Below are 24,510 nucleotides of genomic sequence, written 5' to 3'. Positions count from 1 at the left end.
ACAGCTTCTCTGTGAAGCTCTTTCTCTGCCTGAAACACTGAGTCCCCTGCTTCTGGAGTGAAGGGACTCCATCCCATCCTTTAGTTCGGTATTGTCCTCATTTTTGAGAAGCTACCTCTGACCATATTACCTCAGTAGGGCCTTTCCCTTTTCTTCCATTTTCCTCTTTGTTCTTTCTTTGGTTTCGTATGACACTATCACGAGCTGTGTGCTTTGTGTTTGTTTATGCTTCTCCATCAAGACAGGAGGCTCCACAGCAGGATGGATGTTGTATGTTCAGTACTTGTTACAGTGCATAGTGTAGCTGCTTGGTTTGTAAGATACGTAGCTAAACTTAAAAGTGGTGTTGTTCAGTCACTAAGTCGTGACTGACTCTTGGTGACCCCATGAACTGTAACACACCAGGCTTCCCTGTCCTTCACTGTCTCCTGGTGTTTGTTCAAACTCATGTTCATTGAGTCAGTGATGCCGTCTCACCATCTCACCTCAAACTTAAAAGTGAGGCTGATATAGGAAATCTGATTTCTGACTGGAAGATTGGAATCAAACTATCCATCCCCATGGTTCATACCATTCATACATTAAACCTACAAATAATTTGAAGATTAGGCAAAATGCTACAGGAGGGGTCTTGAATGGCTGACAGGCATTTAAGAGGCAGCATGAAATTTAAAGTCTGTGGTTGAGATGGTTATTGTTTTCTATTTTCTGTATTCACCTAGACATGGAAAGCACAGCTAAGGGTGATACTGGCCCTGGTCTCTTGGGCTTAATTCTGAAAGTACTCAAATTTTCTCTTGCTTAGTGGGAAGTATAGTTAGTATGTTTGATGAGACAACTATCTGAATTCCTCACATACCTGAGTTCCTTAAACTAAGTAGTAACTTCTTGGGAGAGTTTGCCTTGTATTTGATGCAGTGTGGCAGAATGGAAAGGATTTTCAACCAGAATTGTGCGTGGGTTTTTATTTTGGTCTTGATTATTTTGAAAAGAAAAAAAGCAAACCAAAACCACCATCACTACCACAATATAACATTCTGAGCCTCAACTTCCCTATCTATGAAACAAGAGAATTGGGTGAGTTGGTTTCTAAGGTTCCCACTGCCTTTAATCATTATGAAATCTGATTTTTATTTTAAAAAGTGTATGGGTTCTGATCCTGGAGGTAATCACAAAAGCTGCAGTCTTTAAGGAAGCCAGTCCTTTCCCCACAGTCATTTTTATGGAGAAATAGTGAACACTGTTACAGACTACCTCAGCAAGTAGAGAGGGAATGATAAATTCCTTGAAGATTAAGACTCCTTTGAGTTAATCTGAACTCAATTTGAATGTTAATTTGAACTGTCCAAGGAAAAAATATTTTAGGATTTAATGATCTGGGGCTCTTAATGACTTGTACTTCATCCTGCTGGGAATTTAAAAAGTGAGTCAACTGAGAATAGTAAGTGCCCCCCTTCTAAGCTGTGGCACCGCCCCACCCTCCAAAGAATCTTTTTCTTAATGCAAGAATGAGCAACTTTCTTGGTCACCCAGAAGACTCCCCCTTGCTGAAAAGATGTGATAGAGAGGAAAGAAAGGCAGCCTTCCTATCTCCACTTACATTACAAAGCTGAGTCAAGAAGATTCTAAGCAAGTGAATGATTTCAAGATGAAATTTAGTTTTCATTGCAAGTAGCAACTTGTGTCTCTTCTATTAATTGTTCTTACTGTGGTCTAGCCTTTGTACCAAACACTCACTTATTCCCCAAATACGCTTTGAGTTGGATGATAGTTTCTAGGAGAAGACACTGAGCTGCTTAGGAGGTTAAGTAACTTGCTAAATTAAGGCTCAGTTAGCAAGTGGTTGAGTTGGGATTTGAACCAAGCAAATGAGTAATGAACCTTTCTTTGAGCCTACAATGTAGCTGAAAGAGTTTTCAGCCTTTTTAAAGGTAGTGAACAGATAATAGAGAAATTAAGGACACTCAGATCACATACCAAGTTGTGTTCCTTCTGTGTCCTTTTCTTAGAAATCCTGGGTATTTTCTTTTCGTCTAGTTGTATCAGTACCCTTTCCTGCATGTAAGAATTAAAGATTTTAAAATTTAAAAAAAAAATAAAAAATTAAAAAAAAAATAAATAAAATAAAATGAAAAAAAAATTCTAGAATTGAAATCAAATCTTAGTTAAAATAATGAACAGTCATCTTTTATGTGAATACATAATAGTACTTCATAAAAGCATGACCTTATTTGTAACTTAGAATCATCTTGACCTGTTGCTTTAAATAGTTTAATAATACAGGGTTTCCCCCTCCCCTGATGAGGCCCTCTTTTTTTCCCCAATCACTTTAATTATGTGAGCTAGAATTCTGTTTCTCACACATCTTCAGTTCTCAACCTTGTTAAAATTAATCATATAATCCCCCTTTAAAACATAGTATTAAGTCACCATAGTAACACTGTATCCAAGCTTTATAGATAAAACATAACAGCCATAAGAAGGTAGCGTTTTGGTATCCCCTTGACAGCTCTATAACTTTTATAGGAAAGTGTTCCTTCTTCTGGCTTATATAAGGTGGAGGGATAGCGTTACTCACTTACACCTGTTTTATTACCATGTTGCTTTTAAATTCCTGCCTTGTTTTTGTTCACCTTCCTAGTTAAAAAAGAGGTGAAACTCGCTTTGCTTTCTGAATTATTTTCTTGTAATCTCTAACCACTTTTTGAGGGCAGGAATTATTTCCTTAAATATGACCAGGTGGGGTCCATTGACCTTTTGTCCTGGAATACTTTGATAGTCTTTTAAAATTAAAATACTTTAATTTTCTTATGTGGCTTGTATAAGGGAGTTTTAGAAAAGAACGCTATCCATATTTGAAGACTTAATTCATATGCTGTCAAAAACTCAATCAGTCTGCCTTTGAAAAAGGCCTGGTGAACCATGATTTTTCATTTCTACTGACAATTTATAGCAAATTATAGGTGAGAGCATTAATTTGAATATTTTATCAATTTGAGTGTGTTTTATAAAATATATATATATAAAATACAAGTTAATGAGTTCCTTTGAATAAGTCAGTGTCAAATTATAAAATATTTTGTTTGCATAAATTTGTGTACTAGAATTTGTAATATTTAACTATTTAAAAATTTTGTTCATTTATTTTTGGCTGTGCTGGGTCTCCGTTGCATTGTGTGGGCTTTCTCTAGTTATGGCCAATGGGGGCTGTACTCTTCACTGTGGTGCGCAGGCTTCTCGTTGGGGTGGTTTTGCTTGTTGTGGAGCTCAGGCCTGGTAATTGTAGAGCATTGAATCAGTTGCTCCACGGCATGTGGAATCTTCCCAGATCAAGGATTGAACCTGTGTCCCCTGCGTTGGCAGGCAGATTCCTATCCACTGTGCCACCAGGGAAGTATAAGATTTGACTTTTTAAAGAGGAATCCAAAGGCTAACTAGTAAACTGATTTTGAAAAGTGGATTTTAAAACATTTTGTAACTTTAAAAGAGTTTCTAGATTAATCTGACTTGTAATATGCTTCTTAATTTTTTGAAATGTTTTCAGTTTTTTCTGTGGTCTGCTGATTTTTGTGTTGATGCAGGAAGTTTTAGTTTTTATCTTCAATGTTTTTCTCTAAAACCTTGTTTCCATTTCTCAGAAAATATCTTGCACTAAGACATTTGCTCTTTCTGTCCTGTAAAATACAAAATATAGTTCTCATAAATTTGGAAATTATGAAAAGTACAGGAATTTAGGAAAGTAATAGCTAACCTTGCCCTCTTTTGAATTCTAGCTCCTCCCCTTAGTGGCTCTGTGAGCTTGATTCAGCTATTTACTTATTAAGTTCTATAGTTTCCTTTTCTGTAAAATGGGAACATCCTTGAAGTTCCAGGGTTGTTGTGAGAGTAAATGAGATAGTATAATATCAGATATCTAACTTTGTGGCTGGCATTTAAATTCTGCTGTCGCAGTCCCTGTTATTTTCTGAACTAGAGGAATAATCAGGTGAGCATCATTACCAGCAAACTGGCAGGGAAGACTTTGGTGTCAGATAGGCCTAGGTTTAAAATTCAGCTTTTTGCAATTTACCAGCTGACATCTTACGCAGTGGCACTCTAGGCTATTTCTCCATCTGTAAAATGAGGTTAACAGGATGCACCTTTCAAAACTGGATGCAGTGCTCAACAGGGACACCTGCCTGAGTGCAGTAAGTAGGGTTTGGTAGCTATGCTGAGGTGGTCACTGCTTGCTGTCTTTTTCTTTTTAAAAAGATATTCACTCAGTTTTTTCTCTTGAAGTGTGTTAATGTTAAGTTCATTTATAAAGAATTCCACTGAGAAAGGAAATGTTACAGGTTCAATGACTTGTTGTGATTAGATACTTTATCAGGAAACTTACTGCACATTCATTTTCCCCTTTGTTCTCTTTGCCGCAGCCTCACAGTTAGCCAAGTTGGCCAGAACTTCACATTCGTGCTCACTGACATTGACAGCAAACAGAGATTCGGGTTCTGCCGCTTATCTTCAGGAGCAAAGAGTTGCTTCTGTATCTTAAGGTAAGGAAAATGGCTTTTGCTATTCACTAGTTCTGTGAAACAATGTCAGCTTTTGGGTTGGTCTTCTGTAATTAAATTTTCCAGCTGTTCTTTTTATTTTCCTATCTGCTTCCCATAAGTCACTGCACTTGGGGAGAAGAACTTTACAATGTTGTCCTTGCACTTTAAGTTCTACAGATAATTGTATTTATTTATTTGTATCACATCCCTTGGGTGGAAAAAAGGATCATTGCATCTGTGGAGTGTGCAGAAGCTGGAGAATCAGCATGGCTTCGGTTCCTCCTTCTGTTATCTGGAGCTGTCAGAAATTAGCCTGTTAGGCTTTCCCTTGGACATTTTGTGTATGTAAGATTATTAATAAAGTATGTGTCTGCAGTTCAGGACGTCTTGCAGACACTGATTGTGTCCTTCTCAAAGTAACACCCCTGCCCCTTTCGGGTCAATGAGTAAGTAACTGTTTCCCAACTTGGCTCCCTCTGTAGAGGTTTTGAAAAAAGTGCAGAATCCTGTGAGAAGGCTTCTTTAGGTCTTCCAAAACTCCCTTCACACACCAGAAGCACACTTACTTAATGCCCTGTTTCCTCCTGCCAGAGGGGTAAGGCATATTCTGGGGATGGAGGATGTGTGGAAATCTGATTTCAGAGCTGCTGGCTCTGTGGGCTCCTGCTGGGCGCCTCCTGAGGGGGAGGTAAAGGCATCCCACACACTCTCCTCTGCATCTGCCTCGGTTAAGTAGGTGTCAGAGGGGCCTGCCTCCTGTCTCTGCTCATGTGCAGCAGCGCAGGGCGGGACAGCAGGGAGGCGCCCCTGACAAAACCCGGGTCTCCTGTCTTGGGCTTGAGCCTAGGAATAAGAGGCCAGACCCACTATGAATTCCAGAAGGAATAGTTCTCTGGTGTACTAGCCTCTGCATTTTCTTTTCCTCCTCAGTAAGAGCAGATCCCCTTGCCCCCAGACACACACACACCCTAACACCATGGGGATGGTGAAGGCTAACTTTCACTGTCTTAGCTCTATAACTGTCAGTCAGAAATGCTGCTTCTGTATTTCTCTACACAAATCTTATTATTGTTTTTAATCAGTAAAGTCCACTGGCTCCTTCATCAGGCATGATATCTCTAATTTGAGCACTAGAGGACAACTGCTGGAAAGACCTTAAGGTGGAGGTACAAACCCGGCTGCTTTGCAAGACTCCTGTTCTCAAGCACACCTCTAGCCCAGGCCCAAGGACTACCTGCCCTGAGTATTAGACTCTGATATAAATTATTATTTACTTTTTTATTTAACAATTTTTTTTTTCAAGAAAATTTTCTCTTACATTTTTGTCGATGTTGTATTTCAGTCTTGGTTAGGACACTGCATATTTATGTAGTCATTCAGGGAGATGAGGGTTTAAACCAAGCTCTTGAAGTTTTGCAGAAAGGTTTTGTCCCATATTTGGGATGTGATATTTCTTTCAAAGCTTGGGTGTATGTATTGAGGGAACGGAGATTCTTGAATGGGTACAATTGCAACCACTCAGCACACTTCAGAGAGTGAAAAACTGTTTATTTAAAAATTGCGCATATCTGATTCTGATGTTTGTATCTACATGTAGGGCCATGTTTGTGATAAGCTAGTTGAATAGCCTTTTGCTGTTATCATTTAGAATGAAAAATAGCAGCAATTGGTGTGTTTTCTATCTGTTGTACTAGCTAGGAGCTATGGGGAAAAATTTGGTGGGTTAATTTGTTCATTTGTTTGTCAGTCCTTAATTGAGTGCTTACTATTAGCTAGTCCTTGTCCTTGAAGAGTTCCCAAGATGAGCTGGGGAGATGGATGATCTTGCTACGATATGCTATATATAACACATAGAATGATCCTGTGGAACAGTGTCTTCTTACTGTTGCTAATCTAGCGCCTCAGAGCATAGTGGCTATAGTTCAAAATAGTCTTCTATGGATTCTGGGACATGCATTTCATGGGTATTTAACATGAGGCCAGAGGCTCTGTTTATTTTATTCAGCTTTTGCTTGTGTACAGGGCACACAAAATGGCACTTTCCCTGTGCTTGATTTGGAAACATTGCTGGGTTGAGACTAGCATGTGAGTGGAAGAATTTGCTGTTAACCCTGGATAACTGGTTGGTGACATGTCCAGTGGAGAGGTCTTCCAAGAGAACATTGGTGGGACTTGGGTCTGGGTTACGTTGTTATTTAGCATCATCTTCTTTTGCTGTTTGGTCTTCTTGCTTGGCTTCAGATGCTTTTCCTTTAGTTAATGTGTGTTTTAAAGTCCAGTCATGTTCTCAGTATGCCCAGTACTCTTAAGTCTGCTCAGCTGCCACCTTTACTTTTGCTTTTCCATTTCTTCCCATGAGGGATGTAGTTCCTAGTGATGGCATTTGTGCAGACATAGCCCCCACTGTTCTAGGATTTCACTTCTTAGGATTACTTTTTCTCTCTTTCAAGCTCATTTGCTTCCTGGACCACATGAATGACCAGACCTTTCTGTCTTCATACATTTTTGCCCATCCTTCCAGGCTCAGCTTGAGCATTTCTCAGAGTCACCTTTTCCAGGCAGAGGTAATCATCCCATCTTCTGGATGCACCCAGCATGCTTTGCACTCTTAAGCTATATACTCATAAGCCCTGATCTTCTTTTGTCTTTCTCCTAGTGAACAGTTAACTCTTTACTGGTGAAGGTTGTGTCTTAAGCAGCATCTGCATCCCCATCACTTAGTGTAGTGCTTGACAGAGGTGTGCTTGACTTTCAGAGACAGGGAGATCCATTCCATTCAGTTGGAAAAGCAGAATACTGAGGGCTCAAGTGGGAGGACAGGCCTCATTGGATACTAATTCAAAGAGAAACTACGAAGTCCAGTTGTTGGCAGAAACATGGTTCATCTTACCAGACAATTCATATTACTCATAAGAGGTGCACCTTTGATTCTTACACTTTGGATTCAGTGACACAGTGGACAGGCATTGTGTCCATAAAGGATTGGGTCGTTAGTATTTTATAAAATTTAGACATAATTTTACAATGAAAGGTTGTTAGACATCCTTTACTCAATATAACTTACTAGATTCATTGTTAGGGACATTGTCTGTTCTTCCCCACTAGAATGTAAGCTTCATGAAGCCTGGGAATTCTTAACCTGTTTTGTTCACAGATACACCCAAAGCGTATTGAAGAATGTCTCTGTACATAGTAGACAGTTAGTAATACTTGTTTTATGAAGGATTGAATCCCTGAGTTTATTTTAAAAAATTCTTTTTCAAAGTTTTTTTGAACTCTTGTTACCAGCTAACCTTGACAGAGATGTAGTTATACTACAGTAAAAACTCTTATTAACAAAAGTACCATGGTATATAAAGTCAGATGCATTATTTCCTTCCACAATTGACTGGCTCTTTATATTAAAGCATTTTATTTTTCTTTGAGAGTCACCATTATATTATTTAGCTAGTTGCTAGATGTGTGTGTGTGTGTGTCTGTGTGTCTGTGTGTCTGTGTGTGTCTATGTGTGTGTGTGTTCAGTTGCTTCAGTCGTGTCTGACTCTTCGCAACCCTATGGACTGTAGCCTGCCAGGCTCCTCTGTCCATGGGATTTTTTAGGCAAGAATAAAGGAGTGGATTACCATGTCCTCCTCCAGGGAATCTTTCCAACCCAAGGATCGAACGCATGTCTCTTATGTCTCCTGCATTGGCAGGTGGGTTCTTTACCACTAGTGCCACCTGGGAAGCCCCAGGTTAAAAACACCAGCTAGGAGAACATGAGTTATGAGTAAGTTAGTTGTTCTTCTTTATAAACCCAAGAATCCAAGAAAGTATTTTAGCATTCTCAGATAGCACCAACTGAGTCTAATATATAGTAAATATTTATCTCTGAAATCTTAATTTGGAAGACAAAGTGACCTAGATCACTTTTTTGGTGGCCTCTTTTGCCCAAAAAACACATGACCCAACAAGGCTAAAACTGTAATGAAATGTGCTATTTATAAGCAGCTTCTGGTTTTGGATGATCAGAAGAAATGGAAGAGTTCAAAGTCATAACTGTATTGCTTAGAGTGGGGAGCAGTAGATTATGGAAGATAAGCCATACAGTATTAACTTATTCTTTATAAAGGCACTTTAAAAGTATTTGTGTTCTACAATTTTCTACTTAATATGTAAGGATCTTATTTCAGCTCTTGAGAAAATTTGAGTAACAATCTTTATACCCAAATAGTTGTTCAGAACCTCTTATCCATTTTGGTAAGAAATAACTTGTTTCATCAATATGGCATCTAAAATTTTTTTAGCCTAACATTTAAAGTTTTTATTCAATTAGTAAGTATCTTAGTATCTTGCATATTTCAGGAATGAGCAATGCATAACATGTGGTCTTTGGCCTTTATTTACCACAAGTTCCCTTAAAATAGACACACAAATCTAGCCTTAGCTCCCCTTAGCTTCAGTTTTCCTATTCACCCAAGAGTTTGGTAAGCTGCATTTTCTGAACTTGGTATTTCAAACTGTAAACAATATATACTTTTTGCCCTTTACCAAATATGAAATTGAATTTGTTTCTAGGTGCACTGTTCCAGGCCACCTCTGATTTTGATACCCGTCTCCCATTTCACTTCTACTACCCTTACTGTCTTGGGGACCACTTCATCTTTGGGAAGGGACTATGTAAATAAGCAATTTAAATATATTGTGATAGATGCTTTTTTAAAAAATATGTATCCGTAAGGTTCTTTGGGGTCACAGATTAGGCAGAGCTCATGTTTGACTTGGAGAATCAGAGAAAGTGTTGCTGATGGGTTCCAGTTAAATTGGACCTTAGAGAATCAGTGGAGGTTTGCCTGGAGGAGAATGGGAGAAAAGCTCTCTGGGCCGTGAGGACTGGTGCACAAAGGTCCGGACAACTGAAGGTACAGCGTGGTGAAAGAATGATGAGAATTCCGAGGAGAGATTGACAGCAAGAGATGATGCCATAAAGGCTTGGGACAAGACTGTGAAAGTCTTTGTGGGCCATGCTCAAGATTTTGAATTTATCCCATAGAAAACAGTGTGTCACCTGATTGTCTGGGGCAGGTGTTAGAAATATTGATATTTGTACATGAGATTGCTGTCTACACAAGCTTGGAGTTTTCTGGTTATTGTTAGAGCGATGCTGCACATCACTTTGGGAATAGCATCTGATTTAGATTGGAATTTTTGAGACTCAACTTTAGTTGTTGTTTTTTTTTTTTTTTTTAATAACTAAATAGAAGGTGTTCCTTGGCTCTTATTGGGGAGTTATTGTCCTTCCTTCCATGCAGATTGGTGTGTGGGCTTATGTTTAAACTTTGTGTTAAGTGAGGACCATCTTCCTTCTGGAACATTTTCTGACTTAATGACAAGAACAACTATTGCACCCTTTTTTCATCTGTATTGTAGTCATATCTACTATAAACAGAAAAGCTCGGCTTTCACAGAAAAAAAGAAGCTAGAAGTAATAGAGTCTGGTTTTGAGAACTTTGGCTTCTCTAACTGCTCCAGTGTTTTTTAAACAACACATACAGTTTAGGAGAAAAATCAAAGGACTCTTTCCTTAGGCAGGTGGAATGGCAGAAACTCTTTTGGATTGTGTTTTAGCTGCTTCAGTTTAAAATAAGTGTATGGGGGGTGGGGACGGGAGTTGAGAAGGAAGGTTGTGGGGACAGCTCCCAGAGTTTTACCTTGAAAGCAGGTGCTGCTGAAATATTCCAGAAACAGATGGAATCTCCTATTCTTGTTTTAAGCTATTTATGGTTGTCTCGCCTGAGGGTACCCTGCTGTACAAAAATGTACAGCCTGATGTTTGAGGGCAGTTTGGGCATCAAAGCTGGGTCCCCTCTGGGAGACATCAGCCTTTCTTCCCAATGCCTTAAATGCCATTTGGGAAACCTGGGTCTTTCATACTATTTAACAGAAGATTTTCCTCTGCTTTTCGAATGTTTCCATCTCTCTGGGGCTGTTTGATTTCTTTTTAATTCCTTCCCTTAAAAGTATGATGGGTACAATGTTGTTTTCTGGATGGTCAGCTGGGAGAAGGCCTGATTGCTGTGGCAAATTATAATTCCACTCATTGTGGATCCTGGCACATGGCTTCTGTCAGAAACTGAACCCATGGGATGGGGCCTGTGAAGGCTCTGGTTTACTAGGCCCAGGGTCTTTTCTGAGAGTATTTTGAAAGGCTTGCATGGGAGGTGTGCTCATCAGAACATCACTTTGTGGGAGGCTGTAACTTTTTTTTTTCTTAATTAAAAAAAATGAAGTGGTTGGGGTATGTTGCATGTTTTATTGCCACACAGATGCCTTCATGCTTAGAAATATATAATCCTCTAGGGAGTCACAATTCGACAATGGTAACAAGCTGTACAGTTTTAACAAAATCACCTTTAAAGAGGAGAAAGGGAAATAAATAAAACTGCTTTTGCTCTGCTAGTAGCCTACTATTTGAGGGCTGAGAAGCTGGACAGCTGGAAAGACAGGTTGTCTTCTGCACCGGCAGCCACTGGAGGAAGAAGCTTTTTTCACCCCTCCTGGTCTTTTACAAAGGAAACCAACCTGGCTCAGGGTTGTGGGTATTTGAAAAACCCAAGACTAGCTAAAAGAAAATTTTCATTTTGAGATTGAATGAGTTGGGCATTGCAATAGACATGATATGATCTCACTCTATGTTTCAAAGGCAGAATGGTACCTTTTCTTAATGCTCTTAATGCATGTTTCTCTTCATATATACTTAGATTAAAGAACCATGATGGGTTGTTCACCTTTGCAGAATGACTTCAGAGGTGAATTTAAAGACCTCTTAAGAAAAATGTACTACAGCCCATCCTCATTTTATATATGATGAAAATGAGACCTGCAGAAGAGAGGTTTTTTGTCCCAAGTTCTTTAGCTGGATGATAGCAGTTTTCTGACCCCACAATCCAGAGTCTTGTCCAAGATATGACAATGATTTTTCCACCTGGGAGAATAAGCACAAGACCACCTGGGACTAAGGTTTTTCAAGACTGAGTTGCCTCAAGCATCAGAAAGTCATATTTCCTTAGGGCCAGTGTCGTTGCATTCTGTGTGAACAATCCAGCCATATGATTATTGAGTAAAGAAAACGATACAGTTTTCTTTAAATCTGATGTAAGGTATGTTTGAATGAAAAACCAGTAAAACTGAGCCTGCCTTCTGAGAGAAAAAGAATCTTAAGAATTCCATATGAGGGACCCTTTTTGGAAGACAGGAAAAGCATTCTATAGGAGAGGCCACTGGTGCTTTTTGATTGAGTTTGAGTGTCAGCAATTTTTATTGGACCTCCCTGCAAGCAAACCACTTTCCTACAATAGCAACAATAAGCAGAATGTATTTATTTAAGCTTTATCTTTGCTTTTCACTGGGCAGGAGGTAGAAAAGAAAATAACTCAGTATGCTTCACACCTAAAATTGCCCTATGGATCTAAGCTACACTCTTATTTTAAGAGCAAGATAGATTTGTGAATACAAAGAAGAGTCTGAATTTAGGTTTTCTGGCCCTTCCAGTGATCAGTTTTAGAAGCAGTAGGAAGTCTAACATTTGTCCGTCATGGAAAAGCCCTGGAAGATTGAGATAGTGTACCTCTTTACATCATTTCAAGGAGAAAAATCATTATACCATCTGCACTTTGAAGAGCCCACAATTCTTACAATCAGTTATGAGTCACTTATTTTTAAGATGTGAAATTTTTTGAGGTTGTGAGGATATACTTCCTCACTAGAGGAATTTAAAAAACTTCAGAAAAGTAAGAAAAGCAGTCTATCATCTTATGATTCCCATAATGACTAGATGTGTTTCTTTGCTTGAATTGGGATCATACTGTAGGTATAGTTTTCTATCCAGCGTTTTCATTTATCATACTGTAACTAAGTGTCTTTACATATCATTAAATATTCTTTCCTGAGAATCTTTCTGACTGTGTAATTTGTGTGAAATTGGTTTACAAGACAAGAAGCTCTTAGTTATAAAAATAATTTTTTTCCTGCTAAGACTTATGTTCTTTTAAAAATGCATTTGTTCTAGTGAATTTGTCATTCAGCTAATTACTTTTTTTAAAAAAAAAACTCAACTACTTTTTATCTTAACATGTGAGCTATTACCCATTTCTTGACAATGAAGAATAGTTACTAACTTCTGAAAACAATGAACCTAAAAGTATAGAAACAGTATCAAAAGTCTTAGTTAAATCAAGTGACAAATAATGTATTTAGTTTACTTTTCCTTTCTGTGTTTCACTTTGACATTTATATCTTCAAAGTGATCATTTTTATTAGTGTAAGTTTTGTGATAAATTGCAAAAATAATGTAGCATGAAGGGACTGCTTTTAAAGTTGCACAGCAATTGATTTTGAATATATTATATTCTGACTGGAAAGAAAGTATGCATACCTTAAAACTTCATGTAGAAACTTAGGGACTTTTTAAACATTGTAGATAAAATTAAGTTCTGTACTATAGTATGCAGTAGAAATTGAATAGGTTTTTATTTCTCTTTCATGGCAAGTGAAACTACCAGTAACTTCAGCAAAGCTAAGGGCAGTTGTCTCTAACTCAATTCAGAAGTGTTAGAGTACCTTTATGGAGATTTTAAATCCCTTATCTAAAATACAAAGCAATATGTATTACAAAATTAATTCTGAGAATCATCCTTTATGGTTTCTAATCTAGTATGTAAAGTAGGTGGAGCTTTGTATTTGGGGTTAATTGTCCCATTGTTCATTTATTCAGTCTGGTGTTTTAACTAGCTCTTTATGTGTATTAATGAGCCCAAAATGCAGCAAAAAAAAAAAAAATGCTGGGCTCTAAAGAAAAACTTGACATTTTAGAACTTACTTAAACGTGTGGTGGAAAAAGAAGTTGGGTGAAATTCAGTGTCCTGTAGTTTTTTGCTTGAATTCCTAATGATTGCTGCTGCTGCTGCTAAGTCGCTTCAGTCATGTCCGACTCTGTGTGACCCCATGGATGGCAGCCCACCAGGCTCCCCTGTCCCTGAGATTCTCCAGGCAAGAACACTGGAGTGGGTTGCCATTTCCTTCTCCAATGCATGAAAGTGAAAAGTGAAAGTGAAGTCGCTTAGTCGTGTCCGACTCCTAGCTGGTTTCCTTTAAAAAAAAATTTTTTTTAAAGTTTTAAAATCCTACTCCTACAAGAAAACAAGAAGTCTTTGGGGGGATAAAAAACAAAAAACCCAAAAAGCCACAAAAGCAACTCCAAGCCAAAAGCAGGGTATGTTTGCTGGTGTCCAGTCTTCTGCTGAGCTAGGCATTTGCTGTCATCCGCTTTAAAAAAGAAAACATATTTGGTAATTTTGGTTATCATTTTAAAGAAATTTTTAATTTGTACTCTTTCTTTATTAGTATATGAAAATATGCTAAGTGTTGATTATCCTCATTAAGTAAAGCTAGCCTTTGTGACCTAATTGCTGGAAGCAATACTTGTTTTTACCTTAAAAAAAAATTTTTTTTAAAATTCCCCAGAGATTATCATCCCTGGTCTTTTTATCTGAAGAGATAGTTTACATTTCATGCAGTGGGACTCCCTGAATTTGTCTTTCCTCAAATTTAATACTTATGATTGAATGAACATTGGTAATTGGTACTATATTTGATTTTTTAATCTTCTTGAAAATTGGATTAATAATATCAAATGTTTTCATTTACCCAGCATTCATCTTGGTCAGTTATTTCAGTGGTGAATTGAGGATAATACTAATTGAGAATTTCATGGTGATGACTAATAGAACACACAAAGAACTTAAGTACTGTTTTATCTACTATGTAAATGTTTAACTACAACCCTGTGCTTTTCTTTTGTAAACTGTGAACTATAATCTGCAAAAGGAAAATGCATTGATTTTAGCTATATGTACACATGTAAGTATATATATGTGTCTGTACATATATTTATACATTATATATATTCACATAAGTACATACAAAAATTATATAGAAAATACTCATGTAATTACCCAGTTAAGAAATTTCCAACACCTCAGAATAATTTTTTCACCTGTGTGGTGGTGCTTTAATTGCTAAGTTGTGTCTGAGTCTTGTAACCCTATGGATTATAGCCTGCCAGGCTCCTCTGTCCATGGGATTCTCCAGGCAAGAATAACTGGAGTGGGTTGTAATTTCCTTCTCCAGAGAATCTTCCTGACCCAGGAATCAAACCCAGGTCTCCTGGATTGCAGGCAGATTCTTTACCAGCTGAGCTACAAGGGAAGCCCTTCATCTGTGGATGTATCCCTAAATAATATGGTATGGTTTTGTCTGGTTGGGAACCTGTATAAATTAAATTATACTGTATGAAATTATTTTAAGTCTTCTTTTGCTCAGTTTTTGAGATTCGTCCATGCTGTTTCTTCTCTTTACTATATCAGTATTACATATTGTATGACCATATTATAATTTGTTTATGCATTCAACTATAGGTGGCCATTTAGGCTGTTTCCAGTTTGTGGCTTTTATGAACGTTCTTGAACAGATACCCTAGTACACAAAGACACTCGGTTTTGTGGTATATGAGCCTAGGAGTTGAATAGCTGTGTGTTGGGTACATACCTCTTCAACTTTATTGCATAATGCCAAATTGTTTTCTAAAATGGCTCTGCCATTTTACTATTCTGCCAACTGTGTGTGAGCCTCCTTCTAGTTCCACACTGCTGCCACTTACTGCTTTTTAAAAGAAGACATGCAACTTGCTATTCTCCTTTCTCAAAGCCTGCGAGATGTGGGTCTTGTCATTCTTTATTTCCCTAAAGATTAATTTGGCCTCATTGTCTGAAGAGGCATTGCTAGAGAAAGAGGCATTGCTGGGGTTGTAAGAAGCAAGTTGATCATCCCTGAGGTGAAATGAGCTGTGAGATGGCATGACATAAAGAGCATGGTCTGGAGTTGGTGCAGAATTTGAATCCTTGTCCTGCTGATGCAGAAATGTGCTTTTAGGTGCTCCATTTATCTTTCTGAGCCTTAATTTCCTCATATCTACTTTTTTGTTGGGGGGGGTGCAGATGGTGGTGCTGAAGACTAGAGATAGTATAGGCAAGAAATCTTGGTAAGGTTTCTCTGGTAGCTTACAACATTATGTGGCTCAGGAGTTTCTAAAAGAAGGATAGACCAGTTGTAACATATACATGTCATTGTCATACATGGGATTTGTGTGGGCATGTACATAACCAAGTCTGTGTGAGTCTGGTCACATCAACTTGAAGATGATACTGAGTGGCTATGAGGTGGGCACTTATACACTGTAGGTCCAGGTGGAAAATGATCCAACATGCCTGGAAAATAATTGGTGATATGTAGTCACAATCTTTATATGAATTGTTCCCATTTTTGAAAATCTTCTGAGGAAAACTCAAATATATGTACAGATATATGTATGAGGATGTTTATTATAGTATATAGAGTGAGAAATTAGGAACAATTAATGGAGGGAGTTAGCTAAATAAATACCATTAAAATTATGCTTTTGGTGATTATTTAATGACATGGAAAACATCTAAGATATACAAAAAAAGTAAAAGACAAATTTTCATATATGATATCTCTATTTTGTAAGAAAATCAGAGAAAAAAAGCCTGGGTGATTGCATACTTTTAAGCATTAACTTTGAGACTAGTTAGGTAATGGGATCACGTGTGTTTTAAATTTTCTTCTTTGTATGTTTTTAATGAAGTAGTTCTTGCAATTTTATCCTGTCAAGTTCAATTCAAATATTCATTGCACCACAGTTTATGTGTTTTTTAATTTGGAAAAATTATAACTACCTTCATATAAAACATGACTCCAAATATAGAATGCTGCAAATGGTAGTACTTTAACTGCCAAAATGACCACTGATGCTCTAGTATGTTTTTCTCCTCCTAAGTTTCCAGAATAGACTTGGGCTCTAGAATCAGACTCGTCTTCACACTTCAGTTCGACTATGTACTAGCCATAGGAATGGAAGCAAGTCACTTCACATTTCTGAGCCTCAGTTTCCTTATCCGTAAAACAGAAAATACTTCCCGTGGTAGCCATGAGGATTAAATGATATTTTTGGTGTTCAAATCAAAGTAATTATTCCCATGTTGTCTTGCAAAACTTAAAAATACTATTAGTTATATAATGTACCACAGAGGTTAAAAACAGCTTTTCAAGGGGAAAATGGGGGTTGTATTGAGTTTTCAGATTGATTTCAAGAAGCATCTTGATTTTAGAAACAATGAAAGTAAGAGTTCATCTTAACTGAGAAAGGATTACATTAATTTCACAGTGGGATATTTAACATCTATTCTATAGATTACCACTATTTTACACTCTTCTTATTGATCTTTTAATTTTCTCAGAAATTTCTATCCTATTTGTGTGAAAAGACTAGGAACCTATTCCCAATTCGTGCCTCAAACCTGCTTTTTATGGCCTCAGGATCTCTGTCATAACCCGTTTTATGCTTTCACAAACTGAGCCCCTGGGGAGCTGTCTGCACTTTTCAGTGTGATCCAGCTGAATTCCTCCCCTTCCCCACTCGAGCCCTTTGATTTGCCAGGTTTTTGTTCATCTACCCTAAGGATGGACTGAGATTGCTGAGCATGGCCTCTCTTGTGGTGCAAAGTGAGAATTGTTTTTAATTGAGCAGAAACATGTGGAAGGATCAGGAATATCTCAAGGGATTACAGAAAAATTCCAAATTTGTACTACTTACAGCTTGTGTTTAGAGCAGGGTCTGCTGGGAATAAATGTTAGTTAGTGTGGCCTGTGACCTTAAAAACTGTTGACATGGACTTCAGCCAGAAACTAGCCACAGACCTCCTTTGTTAAACTCATTCATAGCTCCTTGAAAACTCTAGTCAGTGAAAGTTGCCAGCTCCAATCTAAGCAGAGTCCCCCCCCTCTTTTTTTTTTCCCATGCTTTGGAAACAGAGGACGCCCCTTAACCAGCAAGGCTTCTTTAATAGGACTACATGGCCTTAAACGCAATTGGAATTGACAACTTCCTGGCTTGGGTTTGCCAACTGGCAGGGCTGTGAAGCCAAGGGGACAAACAGCATTGGGGCGCTGTGCACTTGTGTTTGTGTATGTGTGGAGGAAACTGAACTCCAGAGCACTGCGATACCCCTTCACTCCAAAAGCAACACTCTGGCCTGAATTGAACACGTCTTCCTAGTGTTCTGGCTGGGATAGACAATTCAGAATTCTCTCTCAACATAAGGAAAAGAGAAAATGACTGCCCTATTTTTCTGATGGTGATGATTCTGGCCTTTCCCTTCTCTCCTCAAAACCCTTGATTTAATCTTTTCGTTGGTGTTGCATTGCCCAAATGTAGAACAACACATTTTTGGATGGTACTCAGCATCCACTCTGGGGCTTTACTTAACAAATTTCAGTTTTTATCAAGCTAAAGGGGTAGCCAGGATATCCCTTCATTTTACTGGTTGAGGAAATGAGGCATGAGAATGTTAAGCAGTTTCTTGTGCCTTGTTCTCTATCAAAAAAAGTTATAAGAAAGGGCCTTAGATGTCCCTGCAAACCAGCATAGTAACTGAAACTAGAAACTAGTATTTTTCTCTAGTTCTTATCTTTAAAGACTACATTATCTGAATTTAAAGACATGGAGGCAAATGGAATGTTTTGAAAAAATGAATAAATTAATTAGACTAAAAAGCTGCTGCTTATTCTGCTTACAAAGTTGCTTTATTTTAATACTACACCATGTTGATGGTGGTTAGGAAAGCTATCTTGGTTATCATTTATCATCCTGAAATATGCAATCATATCAGCCCATATCTCTCTCTACTTGATTACTTATTAAATTTTGGTTGTTGGAATGTAATATTTACCTCCAGTTATTATTTTTAACATAAATACTCCAGCAAAGTTACCACTTCTAAAAGCTGCTGAGGTTTGGTGTGGTTTTAATCAATCCCGTGTAAGGAGAAAAAGGATTCTTGGCCTAAGAATCCTTGGCACATAGGCTAGAAATATGGAAACTCTAAGAGAAATTATTTAATTTCCTAGAGACTTTATAAGAATTCAAATGTGCTTGAGAAGAGTACCTGATCTATCATAGTTGTACCCTAAGTTCTTGTTGAATGAATAAAATTGGTAAAAAACGAACAAGCACCTTATTTCCCAGCCCCAGTGTTTGCTTGTTCACATACACATAAATAATATCCCTTCCACAATACCTTTACCTTTAGATCATTTATTACTTCCACAGAAGGTAGATGATGTCCTAATGTTTTAATTACCTAAAATTCTAATGCAAAGCTTTTAGATTTAGAAGTGAAGTGAAGTCGCTCAGTTGTGTCCAACTCTTTGCGAGCCCATAAACTATAGCATACCAGGCTCCTCTGTTCATGGGATTTTCCAGGCAACAGTACTGGAGTGGATTGCCATTTCCTTCTCCAGGGGATCTTCCCAACCCAGGGCTCGAACCCAGGTCTCCCGCATTGTAGACAGACGCTTTACCGTCTGAGCCACCAGGGAAGTAAACTAGATTCAAATTCTGACTTATTAGCCATGTGACAAATCAAGTCACTTAAGTTTTTCTAATTCTCATTTCCCACATCTATAACATAATGAGACCTACTTTGTAAAGTTGTTAACCTATAGGTTAAAATGTTATATGAAACACCTGATAGATGTTAAAACCAATTGTTTTTCAGAAAGGAATTTATTATTTTCATCATATATTTCTCTCCTGCTCTCTGTCAAAGGGAGTCGTAGAAAAGGTCTCAAATACTTTGCTGACTCTAAGACTTGCCCTGCTCAATCAGGGAATTTAGTCACTCTGAAGATCAGCTAAGAGTTAGCTAAATATCCCAAACTCTAAATAGAAAATGTTTGCTTATTTATTTGTTTAGTCTTTCAGTTGTGTCCAACTCATTGCAACCCCATGTAGCCCTCCAGGCTCCTCTGTTCATGGGATTTCCCAAGCAGAAATACTGGCACGGATTGCCATTTCCTTCTCCAGAGGATCTTCCTGACCAGGGATTGAACCTGCGTCTCCTGCATTGGCAGGTGGACTCTTTACCAGTGAGACACCAGGGAAGCCAGAAAATCTTTACTAGTCTATGGGCTATGGAAATGATGGTTGTTTTCTGTGCCTATGCACTATACTAAGAGTGGATAAGATTGTTAGAAAATATATTTAGATAGTTAAATGACTGACAAAGTCAGATTCTATTTTTTCTTGCCTTTTGCCCATTAAGATGCTAGTAATCTCAGAACATTACATAGTACAGAGAATTACATGGAATTCTTTGAACTTGTGTTCAGTTCCCTTTCTCACAGGATTTCACTGTAAGTGCTCCTATTCTTAAGCATGCGTAAATGTTGTTTTATAAGAAATAATTCTAAAGCTCTCCTGTATTTGAGCTGATGAATCCATTGGGTTTCATAACCTCTGTATTTATTATGTGAGTTTCAACCTTGGTGTTTTGTGTGAATAGCAAATTATATGAAGCACCCCCCACCCCCGCCCCTTTTTGTCTCCCACATACCAGGGGATTAAAAAATGTACTCTGAACAAGGTGGAGGGTGAGCAACTGTCATGTGTAGAAAAGGGGAGATTATTTGTCAGATATTATTTTGAGGGAATATTTTCCCCTGAGAGTTCATAAAGTGAGAGAGAGTATGTCATCTTTTCTTCTAAAGATTTCCCCCAATGCTACCTCATTTTCTAAACTTTCATTAATAGCTCTTTGCAGCTGAAGCAAATATTTTAGATCTTTCTTGTACTCTCCTCCAGCTGGGAGTGTCTTTCACACATCAAAGGCAGATATGAACCTCTCATTAAAAGATAGTATGAGTTCATCATCTCAAAAGTGGGACCTAAAAATCTGAGATAACTTTCAGTTACAAGTCATATCTAAGCTGGACTGAGATTTTTCCTTGGGCTACTACATTTCTTAGTTTGTAACTCCTAGATGCTTTAAAGTCTGGCTTTCTCCCTTGGTTTTATTATATCAGAAGATTATCCTTATACCAAGTAGGAACTTAGTTGCAGGGCTTAGGAAAGATAAATTCTTTAAAATTTGCATTCAATAAGAAAATAAGGATCCTGAAGCTTAGCAAGAAAACCCAAAGTTTGCTTGTTATTTTCTCTCCCTTCTCTCCTACATGAATTTTGTGCTAGGCCTTCTTACACCCTTACTGCACTGCCTGTTCTAGTGTCTATAAGGGAATTATCTGAAACTTAAGTCAATTCTGAAAACTCTACAAATCCCTCTTTTCCTACCTATTGCTATTGAAAAGCAACACTGAAATCAGAGTGATTCAACACCTTTCTCGAGAGTATGGCAGACAACTGGTTAAAATCCTCAGATTTTATTTTTCAAAGCATTTCTGGATTAGGGTGAAGGCTGGAATGTTATGCTGTAGCTGAAAGACATACTAATATGTTTTTAGCTTTTTAAGTTTGTATATGTGCATAAGCATACATGTGAACATGTTACAACAAAATATTGCAGGTTTCATCATTTGAGTAATAACCACAGCAAACCAGTTTATGTCTTTTCCATAGTATTTATTTTCCGCACTTTGGTCAATTTCAAGCTCTGTGTTAGTATTTTTTAGCCAAAGGTGAAAGTTGTCCTCAGATAAATATTAGGATGGCCTGCCAGCCAAATCCTAGGCAACCTAGTGAATTGCACTCTTTGATAGTAGAAGGGTCTAGTTCAAGTTGCTCTGAATGTCATTTAACTATAAAACAATAGCCTTAACAAAAGTTGCTAGTGTCCTTCAAATGGTTTCTGTACCAGTAGCCAATTCTTTTGGCACTTTAGGATATGAGGTTTGTTCCATTAATAATTTGGAATGCAAGTTTTCAGAGCATTACAAAGCCCATGAATGGTGGGAGCAGTCACAAACAGAAAAGTATGTAGATAGATTGAAGATGCATGAAGTAAAAACTGAAAAGCAAGCAAACAAAAACATCGCCTCCCCAACCCCCAAAACACATACACAAGTGAGCGTAGACCCAGAAGGTGTTGACTCGGCAGTTTTTCATTCTTTACAGCTCTAGGGACAAGTTTAAATTGGGAAAAAATTGTTTTATTCTCTTGTGCTGTGTTGAACCGGAAGGCACTGTTTGATGTGATCTGGCCCGGGTGTCAGCACTGTGCAGCTTTGTGGTGATTGTTTCTCTTCAGGTTTTCACTTTGTAAAAGGAGAATCAGCAAACAGTTGTTTAGGGTCGTTAAGTTATATTTAGTGACTGTTTTTGTGTGTAACAAGAAAACATAGATTAGTTTAAATATTTTAAATTTAATTTCATTTTAACTATTGATCCTAAATCCTTTTTAACAAATGCTGGTTGTGACTCCCCGGATAAATGTTAATCTGTTTAGCACTTTACATTCTGGATATTGTTCCTCTTATTTAAATTTCTCATTCTTCTAGGAAGTTTTCTCAGCTTAAGGCCAGTAAACTTGTTATTTTACTGGTCTTTTAAATGGTCTTAAAAGAATTTTCTGAGATTATAAATTCCCAGAAGGATATTTATATTTTTGGTTACGCAATAGCTTAGAATGTAAATGTCAAAACTTTAATAACAGTTACCAAATAACAGTCCACTTACTCACTTGGAATTCAGGTACATTTGTTTTAAGAGTATTGTTTTCAAAATATTTCCAGAGGATGGGAGTTGCTCACGATAGGTGTCAATCCACTGTTTGCTTCCTTTGAAGTGCTGCTAAGTCCCCTGAAGAAAAGTTTAATATCTCTTTCTGGTACCTCCTGTTATCATACAATACTATTTTAAAGATCAAGGGATGCACATGAAAGTCTTTGCTTCTGTTTTTTTTTTTCCAAACAGCTAGATTTTCTTGGTAAATTTAATTCAAACTGCACAATTACATAGTGACTTAGTTCAATTCAAGGTTAAGTGTTTAAAATTTTAAATGTTTTCCCTGTTGATACCAACAGTAATTCTAAGTAAGTGAAAGTTGCTCAGTTGTGTCCGACTCTTTGTGACCCCCAGGACTGTACAGTTTAGTTCAGTTCAGTCGCTCAGTCGTGTCCGACTCTTTGCGACCCCATGAATCGCAGCACGCCAGGCCTCCCTGTCCATCACCATCTCCTGGAGTTCACTCAGACTCACGTCCATCGAGTCAGTGATGCCATCCAACCATCTCATCCTCGGTCGTCCCCTTCTCCTCCTGCCCCCAATCCCTCCCAGCATCAGAGTCTTCCAATGAGTCAACTCTTCGCATCAGGTGGCCAAAGTACTGGAGTTTCAGCTTTAGCATCATTCCTTCCAAAGAAATCCCAGGGTTGATCTCCTTCAGAATGGACTGGTTGGATCTCCTTGCAGTCCAAGGGACTCTCAAGAGTCTTCTCCAAATACAGTTCAAAAGCATCAATTCTTCAGCGCTCAGCCTTCTTTACAGTCCAACTCACACATCCATACATGACCACAGGAAAAACCATAGCCTTGACTAGACGGACGTTAGTTGGCAAAGTAATGTCTCTGCTTTTGAATATACTATCTAGGTTGGTCAGAACTTTTCTTCCAAGGAGTAAGTGTCTTTTAATTTCATGGCTGCAGTCACCATCTGCAGTGATTTTGGAGCCCAAAAAATAAAGTCTGACACTGTTTCCACTGTTTTCCCATCTATTACAGTCCATGGAATTCTCCATGCCAGCATACCGGAGTGGGTAGCCTTTCCTTTCTCTAAGGGATCTTCCCAACCCAGAGATCAAACCCAGGTCTCCCTCATTGCAAGTGAATTCTTTACCAGCTGAACCACCAGGGAAGCCCAACAGTAATTCTGACTTAGTATAATAACAATTCTAACTCAGACAGGATTAACTACTGTACTCCTTTAGCTTACCTCACTGACTTTAATGAAACTTAGTCTTAAAAATACCAGTAAGTTACACTGACATTCTATAACTTTAAGATCAATAGCCTTATAGCATTGGTAGTTAATTAAGACAGTCTTCATTGGCAGCAGTGTAGTATATAGGAAATAGTTTTAGGACTTGGTTTCAAGTTCTGTATATACTTCTGATAGGCCAGGTGACATTGGGCAAGATGTCTGACCTGTACCAACCTCATCTGTAAAATAAGACAGTTAGACTAGATAGCTGTCAATGTCGCTGGATAAGTTCATACTAGTTTTTAATATGATGTAGTCAGTATTTGAACTTATCTCATCTGACTCTAAAATTCATATTCCCCCCACTCTTATGTGCTGCCTCCATCACATACTTTCTGCTTATCTGACTTAGGTTCAGGAGACATTTATTGGTTATCTGTAGGTGCTGAGTATTCCACTATAGGCACTGGAGATGGAGTATAAGACATGCACATTCCCCATCTTCACATGACCCAGGGTCTGAAGGCAGACATATAATTAAACAATCAGTTGTAATATTCAACCCTGCTAAGGAAAGCAGAGGCTATTAGATGCCTGTGTAAATGGTTAGTCATCTGTGTATCCTAAGCAGTTTTCTCTGAATAGTTGACTTTACCTGATTTCACAGTGTAGTCTTATGCTGTGTGTGTTTGGTCGCTCAGTTGTGTCCTACCCTTTGTGACCCCGTGGACTGTAGCCCGCCAGGCTCCTCTGTCCATGGGGATTCCCCAGGCAAGAATACTGGAGTGGGTTGCCATGCCCTCCTCCAGAGAATCTTCCCAACCCAGAGATCAAACCCGGGTCTCCTGCATGGCAGGCGGATTCTTTAACGTCTCAGTCACCAGGGGAAATCTTAAAGTAGTTCTGGTTTGGGGGTGAGTGTAACATTGTAACAGCTCATATTTATTAAATGCTTCAGTTTGCTGAGTGCTTTCCATGCATTCTCTTATTTAATCCTCAAAATAACCTTGCAGAGGGCACAATGGACCACATTACACAGACAAAACTGAGATTTGCAGAGATTAAGTTGCTTGCCTGAAGCAAAACAACTAAAAAGTGGCAGAATTCTTCTAATTCCAGAGGCTACATTCCTAAACAAATTTGAT

The 24,510-nt window shown here is 38.1% G+C and overlaps 1 protein-coding gene across 4 annotated transcripts in view; it reads left to right on the top strand.

Annotated features, from left to right (window-relative positions):
• DENND1A (DENN domain containing 1A) overlaps positions 1-24,510 on the top strand; it is a 541,554-nt gene that overhangs the window by 179,745 nt on the left and 337,299 nt on the right. For all 4 annotated transcript variants that reach the window (XM_018055748.1, XM_018055746.1, XM_018055747.1 and 1 more), the window contains exon 5: positions 4,416-4,535. In XM_018055748.1, coding sequence (XP_017911237.1) covers positions 4,416-4,535 — 120 coding nt within the window. The remainder of the gene's footprint in view (positions 1-4,415; positions 4,536-24,510) is intronic.

Source organism: Capra hircus, chromosome 11 (genome assembly GCF_001704415.2).
Source record: "Capra hircus breed San Clemente chromosome 11, ASM170441v1, whole genome shotgun sequence".
Taxonomy (NCBI): domain Eukaryota; kingdom Metazoa; phylum Chordata; class Mammalia; order Artiodactyla; family Bovidae; genus Capra; species Capra hircus.
The sequence above is the reverse complement of the archived record's forward strand: the minus strand, read 5'-3'. Positions and strand labels throughout refer to the sequence as shown.